An 18,924-nucleotide genomic window follows, 5' to 3' on the forward strand; every position below is an offset into this window, starting at 1 on the left:
ATGTGAAAAGCAAATTACATAAACAACTCATTCTTTATTAGCCAAACTGACCATTTTATAGAAACCAGCCAAGGTATATATACATATACATGTATGTTTGTGTTCACATACACACACGTGCATGAAAGCGTTCCCAGAATTGCTACTGGAAGCTTGTCCCTTAATGTACCCTAAATCTGTATTTGCTCTTTTGAAACCACATGTGAAAAGCAAATTACATAAACAACTCATTCTTTATTAGCCAAACTGACCATTTTATAGAAACCAGCCAAGGTATATATACATATACATGTATGTTTGTGTTCACATACACACACGTGCATGAAAGCGTTCCCAGAATTGCTACTGGAAGCTTGTCCCTTAATGTACCCTAAATCTGTATTTGCTCTTTTGAAACCACGGAATTTATCTTTCTTTAATATAGTGCAGTATAGAATACACACACAAAAAAAGAATGAAACTGCTCTCACAGTGCTCCACAAAAGTTTTCATGTCCTCAGCTTCTGAAACATTTAAGATTATTAACTTGCTGGCAGGCTCCCTAGGAATTTTAAGGCATCTGTGCCTGTGCTACTTATTTTAAGCTCTGTCTTCCAATGTTATGAAATCAGCAAACTCTCTTGACTTTCTTAGTAATTCCATTTCATGTGGTTCTGGCTTTTAGGCAGATTCAAGAATGACATAATCGTCTTTTCCCACCCACAGGTTTTGGACTGTTGCCGTTGGTTACACCCTTCCTAGTAATATGCAACATGCGTCTTTGTCTGATCCCATATGCCCATAAATGGAAGACAGCCCAGCAAAGATGACTAAAACACAGTTTCTTGGCTTTCTGTCGATCACCACCATAGGTAGACTAAGGCTTCTTTGGGTTTTTTGCTATCGGTTAGTATTACTTAGGCTACAGTGCAGGAATGTCAGTCCACTGTCATGCTGTTTTAAAAGGGAGTGGACTGATTTCCCAATAAACTTTACTCCTGTTACTGAAGGGAGAGCAGATATCTTGAATGCAGTAGCAGCAAATAAACAAGCGCTGCAAAGTGCTTCTTTTGTATTTTTTACTGGAGCATTTATGTAAATACACTCAAAAAGTACAGAGTTCTTCACTTTTGTAAAAAAACCCTAGAACTTGGCTAGTATGTACTCATAAGCACTATCACAATCATACTTTGTATTATTAACAATACTGGATTCAAGTACCAAGCTCTACACCAACAGGGTAAACATTATGGAGAAAAGGCACTTTCCGGAGTTTGTTATCAACATTAGAGAATTAGAAGCAATTTACAGTCCAGTCCCACTGCCCAATCTCACAAAGCCTCTCCTGATTTCCCTGAAGACTATGAGAGTGTTTGTATGCATAAGAAATGCGGCATGTTAACACAGCACAGAAAGCAAGGCCTCCGGCTACGCATAGTGCAACGCTAAGGCACCGTTGTAAGGTGAGAGCAGGATGCAGAACGCCTTGTCCTAGACCCAAATTCAGAGCTTCAGAGAAAGAAGTATTCCTTTGCCCTTGGAAAGTGTAATGGGTGCAGTAATGGCATAGCTCAGTCTGTCTTGGCCATTTGCTCTGGACTCACTGGTCCCTGCAGCAGTTCTGAGAAGACAGTGCCTTCATGTGCCTGTCTGGTCCATACTGGACAGCACAGGGAGATACACCTATCCTTCCCCTTGTACTTTCTACAAAAGTCTAAATATTGTTTCACCCTGCAGATTAGTTCTAATGACAACTTGATCTGTATGCCTCTGCTACCAAAAAAGTCTAGTAAAAAACACCATTCATTTCTTAAGGACATTCATTTGCAGGATTTGTCTCCAGAAGATGTGCTCTTTAGTTATGCTTTTCATGCTCAGTCAAATTTTTAAGTACTGCACAGCATCATGGCTACTTGGACCTCTTAAGCTCAGGACTACTGAGAGGCATTGCTCCAGGTCAGCTTCAGGCCAAATACTTACTAGTTGGCAATTACATTGCTGCTTTAAGAGCTGGCACTGAACTGCCAGGCAAATAAAAAAGCATGTATCACGCTCAAGGCAACACTAGTCCATGTCCAGAAGAAATGGAGAAGAATGCATCAAGTTATCATCATAAAAATAAATGACCTAACCTGAGAAGATAAAAACATCCTCTTTTCTGATTTCTTCCTCTTCTTGGGCAAAGAGTCAATTCTGGAAAAAACAACAACTGGGCAATGTGAGGCAATGACTTGGCATCAGGATGTGAAGTCTAAAGACAGAAGAAGAGAAGCTAGAAGACAGAGTTCTCATGGGACTTTTTTTTCATGATCAGGTACACTCTTGTATCTCCACTTGGCCCTCCTCTAAGTTCAGTGCAGCTGAGAGTCATGCCTTTTTCTCACTCCCAGCAGTGTGTGATAATCTATTTGAACAGGTATCTAGCCGGAAGAAAACTGTGAGATAGGCTAGGAAACAAGACAAATTGATTGTGACAGTCACCAAAGAGTGGAATTTACTGCAACAGGAATTCCATGTGAAATGGATCCAGAGGATTATTTCTTTCTCTAGGCTCTGTTCACAGTGCAAGCTACAGTAATATTTTTGTTTCTGTGATACAAATTACCTGGCTAATAAGTTACAACATTTTAAGAAAGGGATAATATGAAAATCCTATAAAATTCTACTTTGGTGCTACTAAAAAGTCCAAGGCACTCTAAAATGTGTCCTCTCAAGGCAATAGTTAAGTTCTAGGAAGTTTTTACAAATTTATCTGCCCTTTGCTGACAAAAAAAAAAAAAAAAGATTATTTAGATGGCCAAGCTCTTAAAATTTTGCTAAGTATCTTTAACTCTGCTTATAATGAGATCTATTTCTTCTAGTAAAGCAATTATTGTTAATAGCTGTTCTGATACTAAGAAAGAAAATCTGTTTTAGCTGCAGTGGAATTGTAGTTACTTAAAACATTAAATTCACCCATCCACATTAACATCGACATGAAACATTTTAGTTTCTCATTAATACCATTACGCAAACACTTTTTAAAATATTTTCAAATCTTATACGCCTTATTTTTTTTACTATACATAATGACAAGAGTAGCTATGAAAGTATTCAACTTCTGCCATTATCTCATGGCAAGAAGATCATAGATATTTCTCTAGAAAGACAATAAGAGTCTTTCTAAACAGATAGGTAGAAGGTATATGTCATGATAGACTATAACAGTTGATATTTTATTTCTGGAGCAGATGAAGGTTAAGAAATCAAAGAGCTTATCCAACCTTCTCTAACAACCTTACCTGTGGGAATGCTTGGGGCGAGTCGTCAGCTAGAATCATCACCCCACAGTGGTCAATCGTAACGGAAAACCAGAGCCTGAATTGCTGGCTAGAGCTGAGCATGCAGCACAAGCATTTTCTGTGTTGAGTTTAACACCACTGACGTCCTTAGTAGGTCTGCTTTTTGACAATAGTTTAAAAAAATATTGTCAAGAATGTAGCAAAAACAAAATGTGTACAGTTATTTAGCAGTATATTCACACAAAGCTAAAGCTGAATTTCTTTTTTTAAAATAGTGGTAATAAAGGACAATTCTGTGAGTAACACCCAGTTAATCAATAGACAGAAAATATCAGATCATCCACCCACACATCAAAACAACCTGAAAATAGTACATTGTAACAAGTGACTCATGACAAATTGTACTCCATACTGGACAGGTGAAAACTATATTTGTCAAATTAATTATTATTGTTAAAGCTGTGTTCTCCTCACTCTTTTTAAATTTCCCTGATGTCCAGAGCAAACACCCCTGCATTTAAAAGAGCAGAATTTAGTCTTCAGATTTCAAAATATCAAAATAAAATAAAACAAAATAAGCCTTTGGAAATGTTGGCATTTTAGTATTCATAATCAAAAAGACAAATTCCTGTACTAGATATGTTTCAGCAGGTAGATGCAATGACAGTTTTCATCAATGTATCAAGTGCTTACAAATCTCTGTTCCCATTTAAATTTGCAATAAAACTTTTACTGACTTGAATGAGGGAAGTAAGAGTAATCCAACCTAATGTACTGAAAATCCTGTTGCTAATTTTCAAACAGTTTAACAGAAGGAGTGTTCATGGTACCTACATATTACTACATTATTTATTGTACCATTTGGTTATTTTTCATTTCATGTCACTGGTAACATAGAATAGACTGTACTGTGTTGAGCTGCAGCTGACATTTAAATGTTGATTTTAAACCATGTAAGATTTCTTATTTAAAAATAAACTGGAAAATTTGGAAAAAATAAAAATTAAATAAGTCTATGAATTAAATCTATTTTACTGTCAGTTTTTGCCTCATACAAATTTTTTTAAAGACTATCTCTCAGATAGAAACAAGACTGCTTCATTCATTCATGGGCTATCTTTTGGCTCCATGTGCATTTATATAAGTAAGAAGAATTTTGGACCTCCTTTCTATTACATCAATAAGCTTTTCAATTCCTTTTCTGCCTCCTTGGCTCTCCCAGTATATTTTGTCAAGGAACAAAGACTGCAGCAATTTCTCACGTAAACGCTGGCTCCTCAGCACTGAAACTGCAGATTCAGGGAATCTGGAAAAGCACAAAGAAATTCATCAGCTTTGCCATCAGTCTGAATTGCAATATTTATGTTGTGGTTTAGCAATCAATTCTATGAATATAGACTGCGACTCAGCAAAGGAAGTCCATGCACGGCTAATCATATGCATGTTAATTGTATCTTTTACAGCAGTGGGATTACTCATACATTTTTAGACACATCCTGTAAATATCTTGGGCCAATGATATCTATTCCAGTAACTTAGTGTCTCATGCGCAAACTGGGAAGAAATTATCAATCTTTTTACAAAATTAATAACTTAGAACTTACTCATTGATTCCTTGTAGTATTTTGAAGTCAAGATTGTCCTCGTTTCTGTCAAAGAAACCCTTATTGTCTATAAAGGCCAAGTGCCTTCGGTCATGCCTTCTCTGAACTATGTGTGTCAGGTCAACAGCATCCTGATCACTACATTTCAGCTTCAGTCCTTGCTGCATGCAAGAATCCTCCTTGAGAGGTTTGAATCCACAGCAGTTTCTGTCTAGTCGATTATAGATCTAAAACAAATTACAGCAGAGTGCCAAGTGAAAACAATATCAAAGTATTTGGTGCAAAGTGTCACTGTAAGACATCGCTCACTAACACAGTTGACAGGAAAGCAAGCTCAGGACAAGTATAACTAAAGTCAGCATTGAAATGGTGTTGAAGAACTGGTCCCCAGACTGTATTTTATCCATTTTATAGCCATGATTTGTTATGTCAGTAGAAATTCTTTGAACATAGTGGAACAATACCACTGTGTAACTAGAATAACAAGATGGTGAATACAATTATTTTTTTTTTCAGAAGGCTCTAGTTTTTTTACATTTTCTCTGCTGGAGAACAATAAAAATAATAGCACAGCCTGATACACAGAGAGGGTCTCCATTTTGTGGGACCTATTAGACTAATAGTACGCAAAATAATTGAAAAGATTTGTAAGGGGCACAGCAAACCATCAGAAGCTACAAAATGCAAGAAGAGTGCATTTATAATCACAGAGCAGCATCCCTGAGTTGCACTGTGATATATACTTTAATGACATGATGGTCTAGCTATTTTTTCCCATGCAAACCCTCTCTTATTCATCACACAGCACTTAGCTGGAAGGAATACATGTGGTCTAACTTTAGTGGTGTAAATGTTAAGCATCTCTTCTGACTTAGTTGTTTATGTTCCCTTTAATAAACAATGACAAGAACAAGGCACCCCCAGAGCAAAGGATGCCATTTTAGGCTAACCATCTAATACAGGAAGGATAAATCACTCCTTGAAAGTGCTTCTACCCCGGCTGACTAGATGAGAGTAAATACACAACATTGCCAGGGCCCTGAGTGCACGAATAGGCCTTAATTGCCCTAAGCACCCTCACCTGGGACCTCCACACACACACCCCCTCTGTGCGTGGGCCCAGGAGCCTCATTTAAGCTCAGGCATAGCACCTCAGCCCTCCTCTAAGCCCTTCTTGGGGGGCTGTATCTGCTGCTTGTTCTGCTGCCTGATGCTCCTGGATTGCTGCTTGGGGTTCCTGCTCATTGGCCTTGGAGCTGGCTTGCTGCCTTGTCTGTGCCTGATACTGCACTATCAATGGGACCTGTGGCTTTCACCATCCTTCCTGCTGGGCTGCTTCTCTGCTGCTGGCCCTGCCTGTCCTGCCTGCCATGAGGCTGTCCTTGGCTCCGGCTCATCTCCCCAGGACGCAGCCCTGCTCCTGCTGACAGGTGCTTACAGAGTGGAAGTCTGGTCTGGTGCATCTAAGGCTTAATGAGTAGCTTATCAAAGGTAAAGCATTTTTTCTGTCCTTGTTTGTTGTATGCTGCTAACTCTTCAAACTGCTCTAAGCATAAAAGCATTAATGTTCACACAAACCTTCTAAAATTACAACTTTATTTTTGTGACACCCCAGTGAAATGAACTGTTAGGACTCTTCTCCTGATGTAGAACTACATTGCGTGTTGAAAAGGCTTCCTAATTTTGTTCGTCAAATGAAAGTCTAAGAGTTGTTTTGTTTTTTCTTAAGTATGTAGTATTGTTGCCACCAGTCTTGGTGGCAGTGTCTGTTTTCAACTGTGAAAATCCTGAGGAAAGGAATAGATTTCTCCTTTCATGAGCAGCATTCAGCATCTGCAGGCACTAGAGCCCCTCTTGCTTGCAGTGTTCTAGCTTATGGGGTCTCTCATTCAACTCATCCAAAAGCTTTGCCAAAAAATGAAGCAGAGGCCTTCCAGACAGACTCCTTTGATGTATAGTCCTAATTCATCTGCACTGCATTTCATTACATGCATTAAATAGAAAGGAAATCGTGTTCTTACAGACAGCCTCTTCATAATATCTTGCATCATTCCAGTGTTAAGACAGAATGATGGGATGCTCTGGAATTGATGCTGCAACCTTAATAGGTTAGCACTGGTATTTGTCATATATTTATGTACATGAGAGGTCCAAACCCCCCAAATTAAAGAAGCCGTTTTACATTTAATGTCATTATTTTACTTGAGTTCTTGCAGAAGGCAAGTGAAGGTCAGCTATAAAAATTTTCCAGCCTGGTCCTATGTTTTATAGCATTTGAAAACAGAGATTAGGAACATCTATTACAGGCACCAAACCCATTCTTCTGAGGAAAGTATGTTTAATAGAGAATACTTTTCACCATTATTCTTTATTTCTGAATGACTTATGAAGCACAGATTATTTTTTTAAACTCAGAACCCCTTCTTGGCATTTTTTGTTTTAGAATCTTCATGTTCTACTGCCTATTAGAACTAAAGTTCTAATAAACTTTAAAGTTAAGTTGGAGAGCACCCAGATAAAATTTTAATCTTTAAGAATCATAAGACCCCCTTTCACTCACTTTCTGCTATGCATGTTCTTGTCTGGTAGGCAACTGGAAGTATAAGTCACTTTGATGCCAGCTACTTCTATAAAAGTAATTTGTTTCTTTATTTCATGTACAGTTCAATCCTGTTGGTACAGTTCAGTCCTGTTGCATCTTATTTTAACTGACCTCACCTTCTGGATAATAGGAGTTCAATTATGAAGTTTAAAAACTTGTCTTAGAAGATCTTAAAATTAGAAATCAACACAGAACTCATGAGAATTTTTAAACTCTTCAACAAGAAGACAATGACATGAAAACATATTAACTCTGACATGTTCTGTACTATTCCTACAGGGGCATTACTATGTTTAGCATCAGAATAATCCACATATGGCTTTATAGCAGTTTCTAAGAATTACTTGCTCATAACGGGACTAAAGTTGGAGTCATTAGACAAGTGACGATCTATTTTTAGGGAAGAATTGAATGCTCTGTTTAACAAGTCTGCAGAAATGTAACCCCCCAAAAAACTGGAAATATTCATTCATCCTAGAACAGGACTGAGAAGGACAGGGATAGGCTATGCATAAGCCAAGTCACGATTTTTATATTTCAAGAAATGTAACTCTATAAAAAGCTGAATTATATGGACAACCAAACACAGTGCATAAAACTAGTGCTTGCTGCAGTTTTAAATGCAAATAGTGTTACATAAACCAGTAAGTGCTGCAGGAGGCTCAGTCACCTGGACCTGTCTGGCAGGCAAGGACAATTGGAAGTAGTGCCATATCTCAGCAAGCCATAAAATTAGCTTCCAGCCAGGTGGTTCAGTTCAGTCCTTACTCATACAGGGAGTGTATTCTACTACATAATTGCTGTAACTGTAGCCACACATTATGTGACACCACTGGGCGGAGTCCTAGTTTGGTGTTATTTGGAGAGCTAATGATTATGTGCAATACCTAATTGAAGAACAGCAGCCATATTGTTCATCAGTTGCTGCTCTACTCTTTCCTTACCAAATCACTGGCTGGGTTTTTAAAAAGAAGGAAAACTAGCCACTACAACTGTTATCTTGATCCAGATTTCAGCTGACCAAAACCACTTAAATCACCCCTGGGGGCTGTGGGGAGGTGCAGGAAGGACCACACAGTAAAAAACAGTAATTTACAGTTGTGAACATAGTCAAGAACTATGTTTGGAGAAACAAGGAGTCAAGGAGAAACAGTATGCCTGCCTCAAGGTGAAGTAAATCAAGATGTCTTAAGACAAAAGCCTTTGCTTCCTCTTTTAGAAAATGAGTCAGTTAAGTTCCTGATCTCTTTCCCTGATTATAAGTTGCGTTTTGGATATTTTAATCATAAGAAGCAACCAGAAACAAGTTCAAACTGTGAAAATACATCTCTTCCCCATTTGAAAAAAGGAAATAAACTAAAATGACTTTTCTAGGAGTCCCATGTGTGCTCACATGCCTTTTGAGGCAGAAAGTTGCATTCAGTAAATGTTTTACCTGCAGAAGAAAATCAAAGAGTGCCATCTTGGACCACTCATGATGATGGATTTCGGTACAGCCCCACTCAGCTTTGGGAACTTTCCCATTCTGCCAGCATTTCTGCTTCAATAGCTGCTGATATCGCCCCCAGGTTAATCTCACTGAAGAATGGGTACTATTATCTGTTGGGCTCAGTGAAGAATCCCAGAGAATAACAGGACACGCTTGACCATCTGAAAAAGGAAAAACAGATCATCGGTATAGTGCAATACTGCCAGACTTACTTGATCATTCTTTAGACGTTGCCTAAGCATCAATAATTATACCATTTTGCAGATGTGGCAGGAAAAATGGCCAGGGACTAATAACTTGACATCCTTTGGTTAATGTGGTCTTATTCCACATCTAAAACCAGGCGCTGCAGGAATGGAAGAAGCATAGACATTATAAACGCCTTCAGTGTACAGAAGGCTTTCTCTGTTTGAAGCAAGAGATTAATGTACAAAATCATATACTAAACCAGACTATTCAAAAGTTTATAGGTAGATTAAGAGCCTACAATGCCACTGTGAATCAACAATGTAATTTCCCTCTGATTCCAGTGAACTGATGATGATTTACAAGAGCTGAAAACTTATGTCAAAGTATTTTTTCTGCATAATGGGCATAGAAACACTACAAATCCTATACTAAAAGTGGATTTATTTTGTTATCTTTAGTATTTTAGGCCTATAATGTATGACTTCACAGCTCTGAAATAATATATGAGAATACTAGAGAGTGTGAGCTTAGCATGAATAAACACCTTGACAAGTATTTTTTTATTCAGTTATAACATGAGATCTGTTTTGTACAGCAGCTATTTTGGCCAAATTCTTTAATTCTTTTAAAGAATATTCTGTTCTTCCCTGAAACTAAGTCAAGGGCCTTAGCTTTGGTGAGTTCAAGTGTTCAGAGTTCTCAGTGGGAAGAAACCTTAGCAAAGAATTTAAAATGAGCTTTCCCAGTGTAAGAACTGATAAACATATTTCACCCAATATCAAGTAACAGGCATGTCTGTCTTCTTAGGAAAGTGGAACTCTCCTTTTCATTGCTGATGTAATGCTGTTGCTGCCTTAAACTGTTGAGGTCCCAGGACTGTGGCATGTACGCACATTAAAACAAAGAAATCCTTTATATTTCTGGGTGTAGACAGAAGACCAAAATATGATGTCTTGGTAGAGAGAGGAGGAACCATTTAACTGCGAAGCTGTTACTTGCTAAATAGCAACTGTTGAAACGTGTATAAAGCTTAAAATTTATGTTCATCTTGAAGGTCAATGAACCTAAAGTCCACACTATTGCACAATTTATTGCATAGTTAAATGCAGCCTAAACTGTCTCTGTCTTCCACATGCCCATGGAGCCAGAGATGCACCTGAAGAGAAGCTTTCAGAAACTTGCATGAAGGCAACAAGATCCATGACACCTTCTCCAGAGGTAATCCAGACAGAGAATAGCATACAGAAAACAAGTATCGGTGCCAACAGCAAGGTAAAAGCTGCTAAAGTAAGCAGCAAGAACTGTTAAAAACAGATCTCCATACAGCTGAATCGAAAAGCAACTTGTCCAAAGGATGCTGACTGATCTAAAACAACAAGTAAGAAATTATCTTTGCCCATACTTAGTAGTGAATCATATGTAAAGATCCATCTTGTATTTGCCAATAGAGCATGATAGGCCCCACACACAAGCCCAAGAGAAAAACAAAGTCCTCTCCGAAACCAGAATGTACTCGATCTTGTTTCTGCCATGGCTTGCACATACAAGTTAGTCCTTCTCAAGCCAACCCAATGTACAGCTCCACCACTTCTAACTTCCCTCCCAGTTGCCCAATGTTTCCTTAGGAACACAGAAGTCGTCCTTCCATTAGGAACATCAATCTCTCTTTCACTAGGATCAGTACTACCTTTATCAGCACCATGATCCACGCTCTTTCCTCTGCTGAAAAAAAGCACTGAGCACTCCTGAAAATCAGGCTTCTCCTCTACTGAGGTGCCTGAATAAGTACTTAGGAAATTAGTTTGGGAAGTCTTAGCCATTTCCTCATCTCTCTTGCTGTGGTTCCATCACCTACATTGTAGATGATTTTAGCCAAGTTAGGTCAACTATTGGCTAAGCTTCTTTTCCAAGCCAGTTGGAGAAAGTCTATAGAAGCATTGGGAATTGTCACAAAAAAGGATGGCTTTCTTCAGGACCAAGTCTGATCTATTATTTTTATATCTCCACTAACAGTTATGTAACTATTCATGAATTCTTCTACAAACCAACTACATAAATGGTCTACTAACAAAACAAACATCTCCTGTCTACCCAAAAGGGACATGATAAACAATAGTAATATAAATACTTGAAAAATATGAATAATATCTTGCCAGTTTCCATTAAGATACAAAAACATCTTAAAAGACCAAGGCTAAATACAGGAAATGTTTGCATTTCAGAGGAAATGGGAGCAGAAAAGATGAGCCAAAATAAAATCTTTCAACTCTGTAATATAAATTGAATTACAGGAATATGAAACAGCAGCTTCAGTAAGGACCAGTGACTCACATTTTTGATGCTTGCAGGAAAAACATGAAGATGCTGAATTAAAGCAGATAAGGGGTCTGATTCATAGCTGCATGAATTGGCATGACCCCACTGAAATCAATGGAGCTCTTCTGATTCAAACCTTATGAGGATGGGGCTGAAGTTAACTGAACGGTGAAAAGTAAGGCCTGGCTAAGAATCAGAGCTTCCAGTTTGATATAGCCAAAACTGAGGAGTTTGAGTGTGTTCAGTGTGTTCTGCGTGCACTTCTTTCCTAATCAACTTTATATATTAACACAAAGGGCTACTGTTTTTCTGTTGCTGCAGCTGCATTGCACTGAATCTTGCCTAAAGCTGATTGGCTTCATTTTCTTTTCATCTGCCATTTTACATCAATATATCTACTTGACTAACTAAGATGATCTGCAAGATCGTATGGGAAAGATTTTTCAAAACTCATGTTGGAACCAGCTTCCTAGTAATTCATATAGATTTTTAAACATCAAAATATTTCTAAAACTTTTCGGCCCTTAGGAGCTACTGGCTCAGGATATCCTAAGTTGAATAACCTAACACAGGTGAAACCTCAGGCTGCTGAGACTAGACTACCTCAAGGTACTCTAACTGCTTCATGTGCAGTTAGATAATGTATCACTGCATGGCTTCTTCAACATAGGCATCATCTTAGATATCCACACACCACATCACTTTGAAAATAGTCTGTATGCTTCTTAACCACAAAGGTGCTCTTGCAAATGTTACTCTTACATCTTGTGCTCTAACTTGTATCTACAGTAATTTTTCTAACTTCCGAGAAAGAAAATATTTTCAAATGTGCCCATGACAGCATCACTAAAAAAAGCAAATCTTTCACAAAGCCCTTTCTCAAACTCCTCGTTGTTCACTGTAAAGCAGTATAGCTTAACACTGCCACATTTGAAAGAAAGAGTTTAGTTACCCACATATTAGCAGGAGAGGATAACTTAGTGTGGAAAGATAAGGGACTGACATACAGTGCGTTACTTGAATTTGAGAGTTTAAGATTAAGTTCTGAGGGAAAATATAAGGGACAGAAGCAGAAAGCAGAGAGAAGTTAGGCTATTTTTCTTTCTTCCTTCTGCACCTTATTTGCAATGTTTCTGTCCTGCGCTTGTATGGATGTCAGAATTAAGGAATGCATGAAATGTGCATCAGTTGCTCTCTAGACTATGCTAGACTATGGACTGCATTGGAGGTCCAACATGAACTTCTCTACCCAACCAAATATTGGAAATACGCCCTCCGAGAGGTACAACACTGGTGTAAGTTGTTTGGGTTGATAGATAGAAAACAGGAGAGGTAAATTGAAGCCTTTTAGTGCATTCTGAATGCGTAAGGCAGCATTAGCTGTTTCTTATTCTTTGCCCTGATGTTAGTGATCCACATTATCTTTGCCTGCTTTTGCATAACTTTTGGTGGGATGGCAAGGGCAGGCTGATAGTGCAGGCTATAACACAGATAAACCTATGGCTCCATTTATCATCACGTAGAGACCAGTAAAGCAAAATGACAAGTACAACCAGCGGAGCTATCTATCACGTCATTCGTCTGTTTGCACTAAACCAGCCATGAAAGGTGTTATTCAAAGGAAGAGTTTCTTGCATGTTTTAGGAAAAGTGGTTCTGGGCAAATAAGAGGTCCAATCTTTAGCAAAAAAAAAAACCATGTTAGAATTGAGTACACCTGTGCTTATTCTTCTCAGCACAGGATAAAACATATTTCGCCAGACTTATGATATGAGAAAACCAGGGGGGAAGAGGGGTAGTTGTCAGCATGCAGTAGTTCAGGCCCTCAGTTGGTGGTGCAATAAAATTGCATAGCAATAGCTGTGTATTTTGTACCAAAAGCTGAGTAAAGAGCTCAGCCTTGTTGCTATGATCCAAGGAGCCAGAGTCCTATTCCTACAGCTGTCAGCTGCAACACAGGAGCAAGCCTGCTCCAGCCCATGTTACTCCAGTGGTAGCTGAAACCCTAACAAACATCAGCACCATCCTGCCCTGCAAATGCTGTTGCTGAGCTAGAGGCAATATGTGCAGTCATTTTACTTAGCTTCTGTGCAAATTAATTAAGGTAGGGCTGTGACACCAAGCAAGGTCACTTATGTCTCTTCCTCAGGGTGATCAAATAACGAAGATTCTCAGTCCTGTGGTATTAATGTGACCATCCCAAAACTCAGACACATGAGGGTCGACCTCCATTTTCTCTACAATAGACACAGTTTTATATTATTTCTTGTTGTTTTACAGGCTTATCCTTTTTTTATAGGTGTTTTGGAGCTCTTGGCATTTTTCATGCCTTGTAGGTAGCAATGGGAGTAATGAATGAGTGCTTGCATATGAACTATGCTTGCATAGTTCAACACTGAACTCAAAAGGGCTTTGCCAACCTGTACTCCCTGGGCTTTTTATGTTTGGCCAACTCATTGCAAAAATATGAGGGAAAGAGTTATCATACTGGATTTTTCCATCCATGATGGAAAAAAATTTATTGTTTATAAATAATAAAAAATATTCAGTTAACACTTAAAAGGGTTTACAATTAACTAGGGAAGGTAAGGGCAGCAGACAGAGGACTTGCATAAAGTATTTTTCCAGACTTTAAAAAAAAAAAAAATCAATGAGGGATTTGTAGGAATAGGGGAAACAGAACCTGTACAGGGATTTACTAAGCAGTTCTTTGAAACTGCTTTTGACAACATGAATGACAGTTTTGAAAAGCCCATTTTTTAAGGTTTTAATGCTACATCAAACATGTCTTGTTACATCAGATCACAACTGAGGCAAGCTAAAGTGATGTGTCGTGGAGAGAGAGATGTCAGCCCAGAAATTGTGTACATTCATATATACACACACAGTCTCTAATCCTGCATTGCTTTCTTTCCCATGTGAATAACCATGATTCATATAAGCTGCCCTGTAAAAAACTTTACAGTGCCTACCTAATCATAACTTAAATGCATATGGGTTATAGAAATGAGCTCACTAATTGTCCATATTATTTTTAAGAATATATTTTTTCTCATTTTCTCAACACAGATGTTTTCCAGATTATGCCAAACACAAGTGTGTAAATAGTAATCAGCTCAAGTAGATATTAGGCATCTGAGCTCCTGCATATTTCCAGGCTAGAGAAATGGAGAGCGACAAGGTACAGTAACTGTTCCAAAAGCTCTGTTCACCCTTTAGCTGGAAAAAATGAAGACCAAAATGTTATTTCTCTTCTCATCACCTAGCAACACTCTTCTTGCTATAGGAACACAGACAGTTATGAGGAAAGTTAAAGAGGGCAGAATGACTCTCTCTGTCCCAGACAGTCCAAAACATACTGTAAGGTGACAGACACCGAGCAACACAATGCACAATTAGCCTAATAGCAGTTTTCAGAGGCTTGTAGTCTGTCATCTCTGCAGCCACGCTGTGCAGAATTCCTCCAACCGAACTACCTTAATGCCTTATGACAGCTCTATAGCAATAAATCTTATTCCTAAAAATAAACTAGGCATAATGTATCTTCCATGCTCTGCAAGTATGAATAATATTCAGAAGCCTGCAAACTGTTGTTCCTAGAGATTCATTCACATTGTTGTACAGGCTGCCAAAAGAAAGGTTTACAAAGCAGGAAGAAATCAGAGATCACTGGGTCTTCTTCCTACTGTCAGAATTTAGAAAGTCATTCTTGTATTGCTTTTTTTAAGAAACGCAGACTGATATAAAAATACTTTGTATAAGCTGATTTCAACAGCAAGAAAGGAACAGCAAAAACATAGCTAGCCACTTTAGCAATGATTCATTAAAATGCAGCGTAGTCCTTTCGGATTGTGATTTGTGACTGTACAAAAATAGCAGTTAGGCTGAAGACATATTTAACAAGATAGCAATGTTAGAAGTAGACTTACTTCTAACTCACACTACGTGTCTGAAATTTATCTTTAATTTCACTAAAGAATAAAAGTCAATTTTTTAATTGAAAACTTTATACCAATCATGTAACAGGCATATTGAGATACTTACTGTGTATATTTCTTTGTTGGCATAATATATAGATGTGTGTAATGAACCTTGATGTACAGCAGGATTCACTGAAATGTAGTATTTTTTTAATTACTGGGGAGAGGAAAGCACTTTTAAAAAATGTTTCCGTTCCCAGAGGTATTAGTACCATGAAAGTAGCATCAAACTTCTGCAGGAAGTTTCCCTAACTCTGAGTAGGTTATCTGACTAAATATAAACCCCCTTTCCTACCATCTGTATGAGAGGTGAATTCTTGTGCTCACTTTCAACAACATTTTATTAAAGTCAGATCTAAAAGATGAGAAAGCTTTAAAAAAAAAATCAGAAATACCCATCGAATCACAGGGTATTCTGGAATTTCTTTCACCAGTTTTACTTCAGGCAGTCTGTACAATGTCATGCGATCTATGGATGACTCCCTCTTCTTTTTTTCCTCATTCCAGACTCTTGTGGAAGAGAAATTGTTATTAGCCTCAGCAGCTCAATGGTATTTGATCTAAACTTTGGGGTACTGCATCCTTCTAACAGGATAATTGCACTGCAGAAATTACACACAGATACCAGCTTTACTTCCCTGTAATGATGGGGTTAGTTCTCAGGCTCACAGGAGTTAAAGGTGGCTGCTGCCCTGTGGTTAACATGGGAGGGGGAAGGAATCCTTAGCACTCCACCTGCAAGCTGAAAGCCATAGGAATGTGTTACCTTGGAAGAACTCCGATCTCCTGCTTACAGAAGGTAAGCTCCTGTTCAGCCCCAAGATCCTATCCAAATGAAAGGCAAACACCTCACTCATGTCGAGGGGTCTTTTGATGATGCCACAGTGCCCCTGGTTACAAGCAGTTCCTGTGGTGCTGGGACCCTTCGCAAATACAACCAGGACTGCTTTGTGAGAAGGTACTTCTTGGATGTTCTCTATCCGAGAATCTGCCAGCATGCGCATGTTTAGGATGTCGTCTTTGCTCAGCCAAGAGGGAGAGCTCTCGCTGTAAATCCTGATATTGCTTTCCTCAGGCTGGGGCTGTGCCTTTATAGCTTCAGAAATCCCCCCAGGTCTCCGGTGACCCCTCTCCCTGGTTGCCATTCCTTTATGCCTGTGTTCATCCAGCTGGTGCTTTCTCGCCTCCAGAGCTATTGCTGCTCCCATTGCGCCCACGGCATGCATGGCCCTCCCCGGCTGTTGGGCAAAGGCCTCTTCCTGGCCTATAAAAGCAGCTTTTGGAAAGTGCTGTCCGTAGGACAAAGGGTTTGTATGTTTCTTCCTGCGTTTTGGCTTCACTGTGCCTCTGATATTGGCAGGCTTGCTGCGCTTGGACCGCAGGGTGATATAAACTACATTGGGTGGCAGCAAGGTCCCATTGCTACCATGCTGGGGTTCCTGGAAATTGGGTGGTGACAGGGTGCCATCCAGTGGGATGCCCAGAAAAGGAGTTTGGGCTGCATCTTGGAGATTTCTGGAACTGATCTTTTGGTGTCCTCCTTTGTGCTGGGGTAAAACGTGACCCACTTGACTGACGAGGAATCCCAGGTAGATCACACATGCAGTGCCCACTAGCAGATTCCTCTTTGTCCTTGGGCGCCTGCAAGTCCAGAGCCTCAGCACCCGTGGGGGGCACAGGCAGCAAATAAACAAGTTTTTGATTTTGCTTGGCTGATCAAAGGTGGTCATTTCTCTAGTGAATCCACATGATGAAAACAGCATAAATTCTTCTGTATGTTCCAGCCAGGAGGATGATGCATGACTTCCCTTCCCCAATTTCTATTTCTCTTTTTCCAAATAGCTTCCAGCATGGGTGATGGACAGAGGCTACTGATATGCCTGGGAACGTGTTTAGCAGTAAGGATGCTGACACTTCACCTTCTCAAGCCGTTAAATTCTTATCAGCCACCACAGGGGAAGTGATTGGCTTCAGAGAATGAATGGAGCCAGCTACGTAAGCAAAGTTTACTGACTTGTAGTCTAAAATATCTGAAGTATCTCCTTTGCAAACTGCAAAAATAAGATTAGTAGCATTTTGTTTCATTACTCACATGGCATCTGTGGTTCTGTATTTTTAAGCGATAGAAGTTCTAGATTAGACAGTATGCATCTAGAAATCTGTTAGTATACAACTTTCACTTTCTTATTACAGTATAAATTAAACACCAAAATCATGAAATACAGGCTCAATTTGCAATCTCAGCTAGCTGTATTCCAGCATTAGAAGAAAAGCTTGTCAAATCCAGATCATTATCATCTTTTTCTTATGAGACAGTCTTCACTAAACCTCATGTTATGGAAGTGCTGTAAATTATACAATATTAAGCACCAGTAACTGTAGCAGTTAAATATGCACATATTCATTAATAGAAAAATATATTAGCAGTGCCAAATTTCCCTAGATGAATATGAATACAGTTCACATTCATAAACACGCATTAAAGATGAAAGATGGTTAATTCTCTTCACTCCTGTGAAGCCATAAATAGGATCTAGCTATAGTTTTTCAAATAAAATGACAGTGGTTTATATATCCTTTCAAAGAAACAAAGATAGAATAAGTGCATGTTGTATATATATTGCTATAAAAATATAAAATCTCTTACCTATTCAGTTTGACACATCCTTTGTTCTGGTAAACTTCCTAGGTTAATAAAAGTAACTTAGTAAAAGCTGACGTTCTCAAAGTATTCTAGCACCTATTTCAGTTTTAAGTATGGTTCACATTTAGGTATTTCATTGCAAGCTAAATACTGTTTGGAAGCAAACTCTACTGAGAAGTGGTTTGCATATGAACTGCTATAAACTTACATGAACCTCACATAAAAAAACAACAAAAAAACCTCCAGCTACTTCTATTTTAAATTCTGTAATGAAAAGTCCTGTGAAGTATGTGCCTTCCAAAAGTGCATTCCATCCATTTCTAACTCCTGAGGGCCCTCTAGCGCACTGCATGCAGATGTACTGAAGAAATTCCCATTTTCCACATTTGTGGGGTTTTTTTAAATTTAAAATACCCCACCAACACCACCCCCTGAATTTTAGAACTTTTGGGAATCATGTTCTTGTGATGAGAAATGAAAAATAAATAGTGGCTTTTAAAATGCTATTAACATGCTATTAAACAGCTTGGGAGTGTTTCCTGTTTGTGCTTTCCAAAACAAGGCATAGCATAGTCACTATACAGATGGAAAAGCTGAGGCAGAGAGAAGTTAAGGGCTTCTGCAGAGTTAAGGAGTGAGACACTGCCAAAGCTCTGACTTCCGACTCCTTGCCTAGTCTAAGTACAAAATAGTAAAATGTATGTTTGCTGTAATTCAACCTAATGGAGATATTCTCTTCTCCATAATTAATACTAAGGGAATAGACAGTTAAGGAATTGGTTTGTCTCAGATGGGTCCAATCTGAATTTAAAAACTTTGAGTGGATTTTTTCACTGGCCAT

The 18,924-nt window shown here is 38.7% G+C and overlaps 1 protein-coding gene across 1 annotated transcript; it reads right to left on the bottom strand.

The window, feature by feature from the left end:
* Positions 1–231: 231 nt before the first annotated feature.
* On the bottom strand, positions 232–18,217 carry FAM198B (family with sequence similarity 198 member B). The gene is made up of 5 exons (XM_009283331.2): positions 18,087–18,217; positions 16,206–17,490; positions 8,902–9,116; positions 4,865–5,091; positions 232–4,566 (listed from the first exon to the last, which is right to left on the bottom strand). The coding sequence occupies exons 2-5, from the start codon at positions 17,200–17,202 to the stop codon at positions 4,374–4,376; spliced, it is 1,632 nt and encodes a 543-aa protein (XP_009281606.2). The 5' UTR covers positions 17,203–17,490; positions 18,087–18,217; the 3' UTR covers positions 232–4,373.
* Between the last annotated feature and the right edge of the window lie 707 nt (positions 18,218–18,924).

The sequence above is a fragment of the Aptenodytes forsteri genome, unplaced genomic scaffold (assembly GCF_000699145.1).
Source record: "Aptenodytes forsteri isolate BGI_AS27 unplaced genomic scaffold, ASM69914v1 Scaffold6, whole genome shotgun sequence".
In the NCBI taxonomy this organism is placed as follows: Eukaryota; Metazoa; Chordata; class Aves; order Sphenisciformes; family Spheniscidae; genus Aptenodytes; species Aptenodytes forsteri.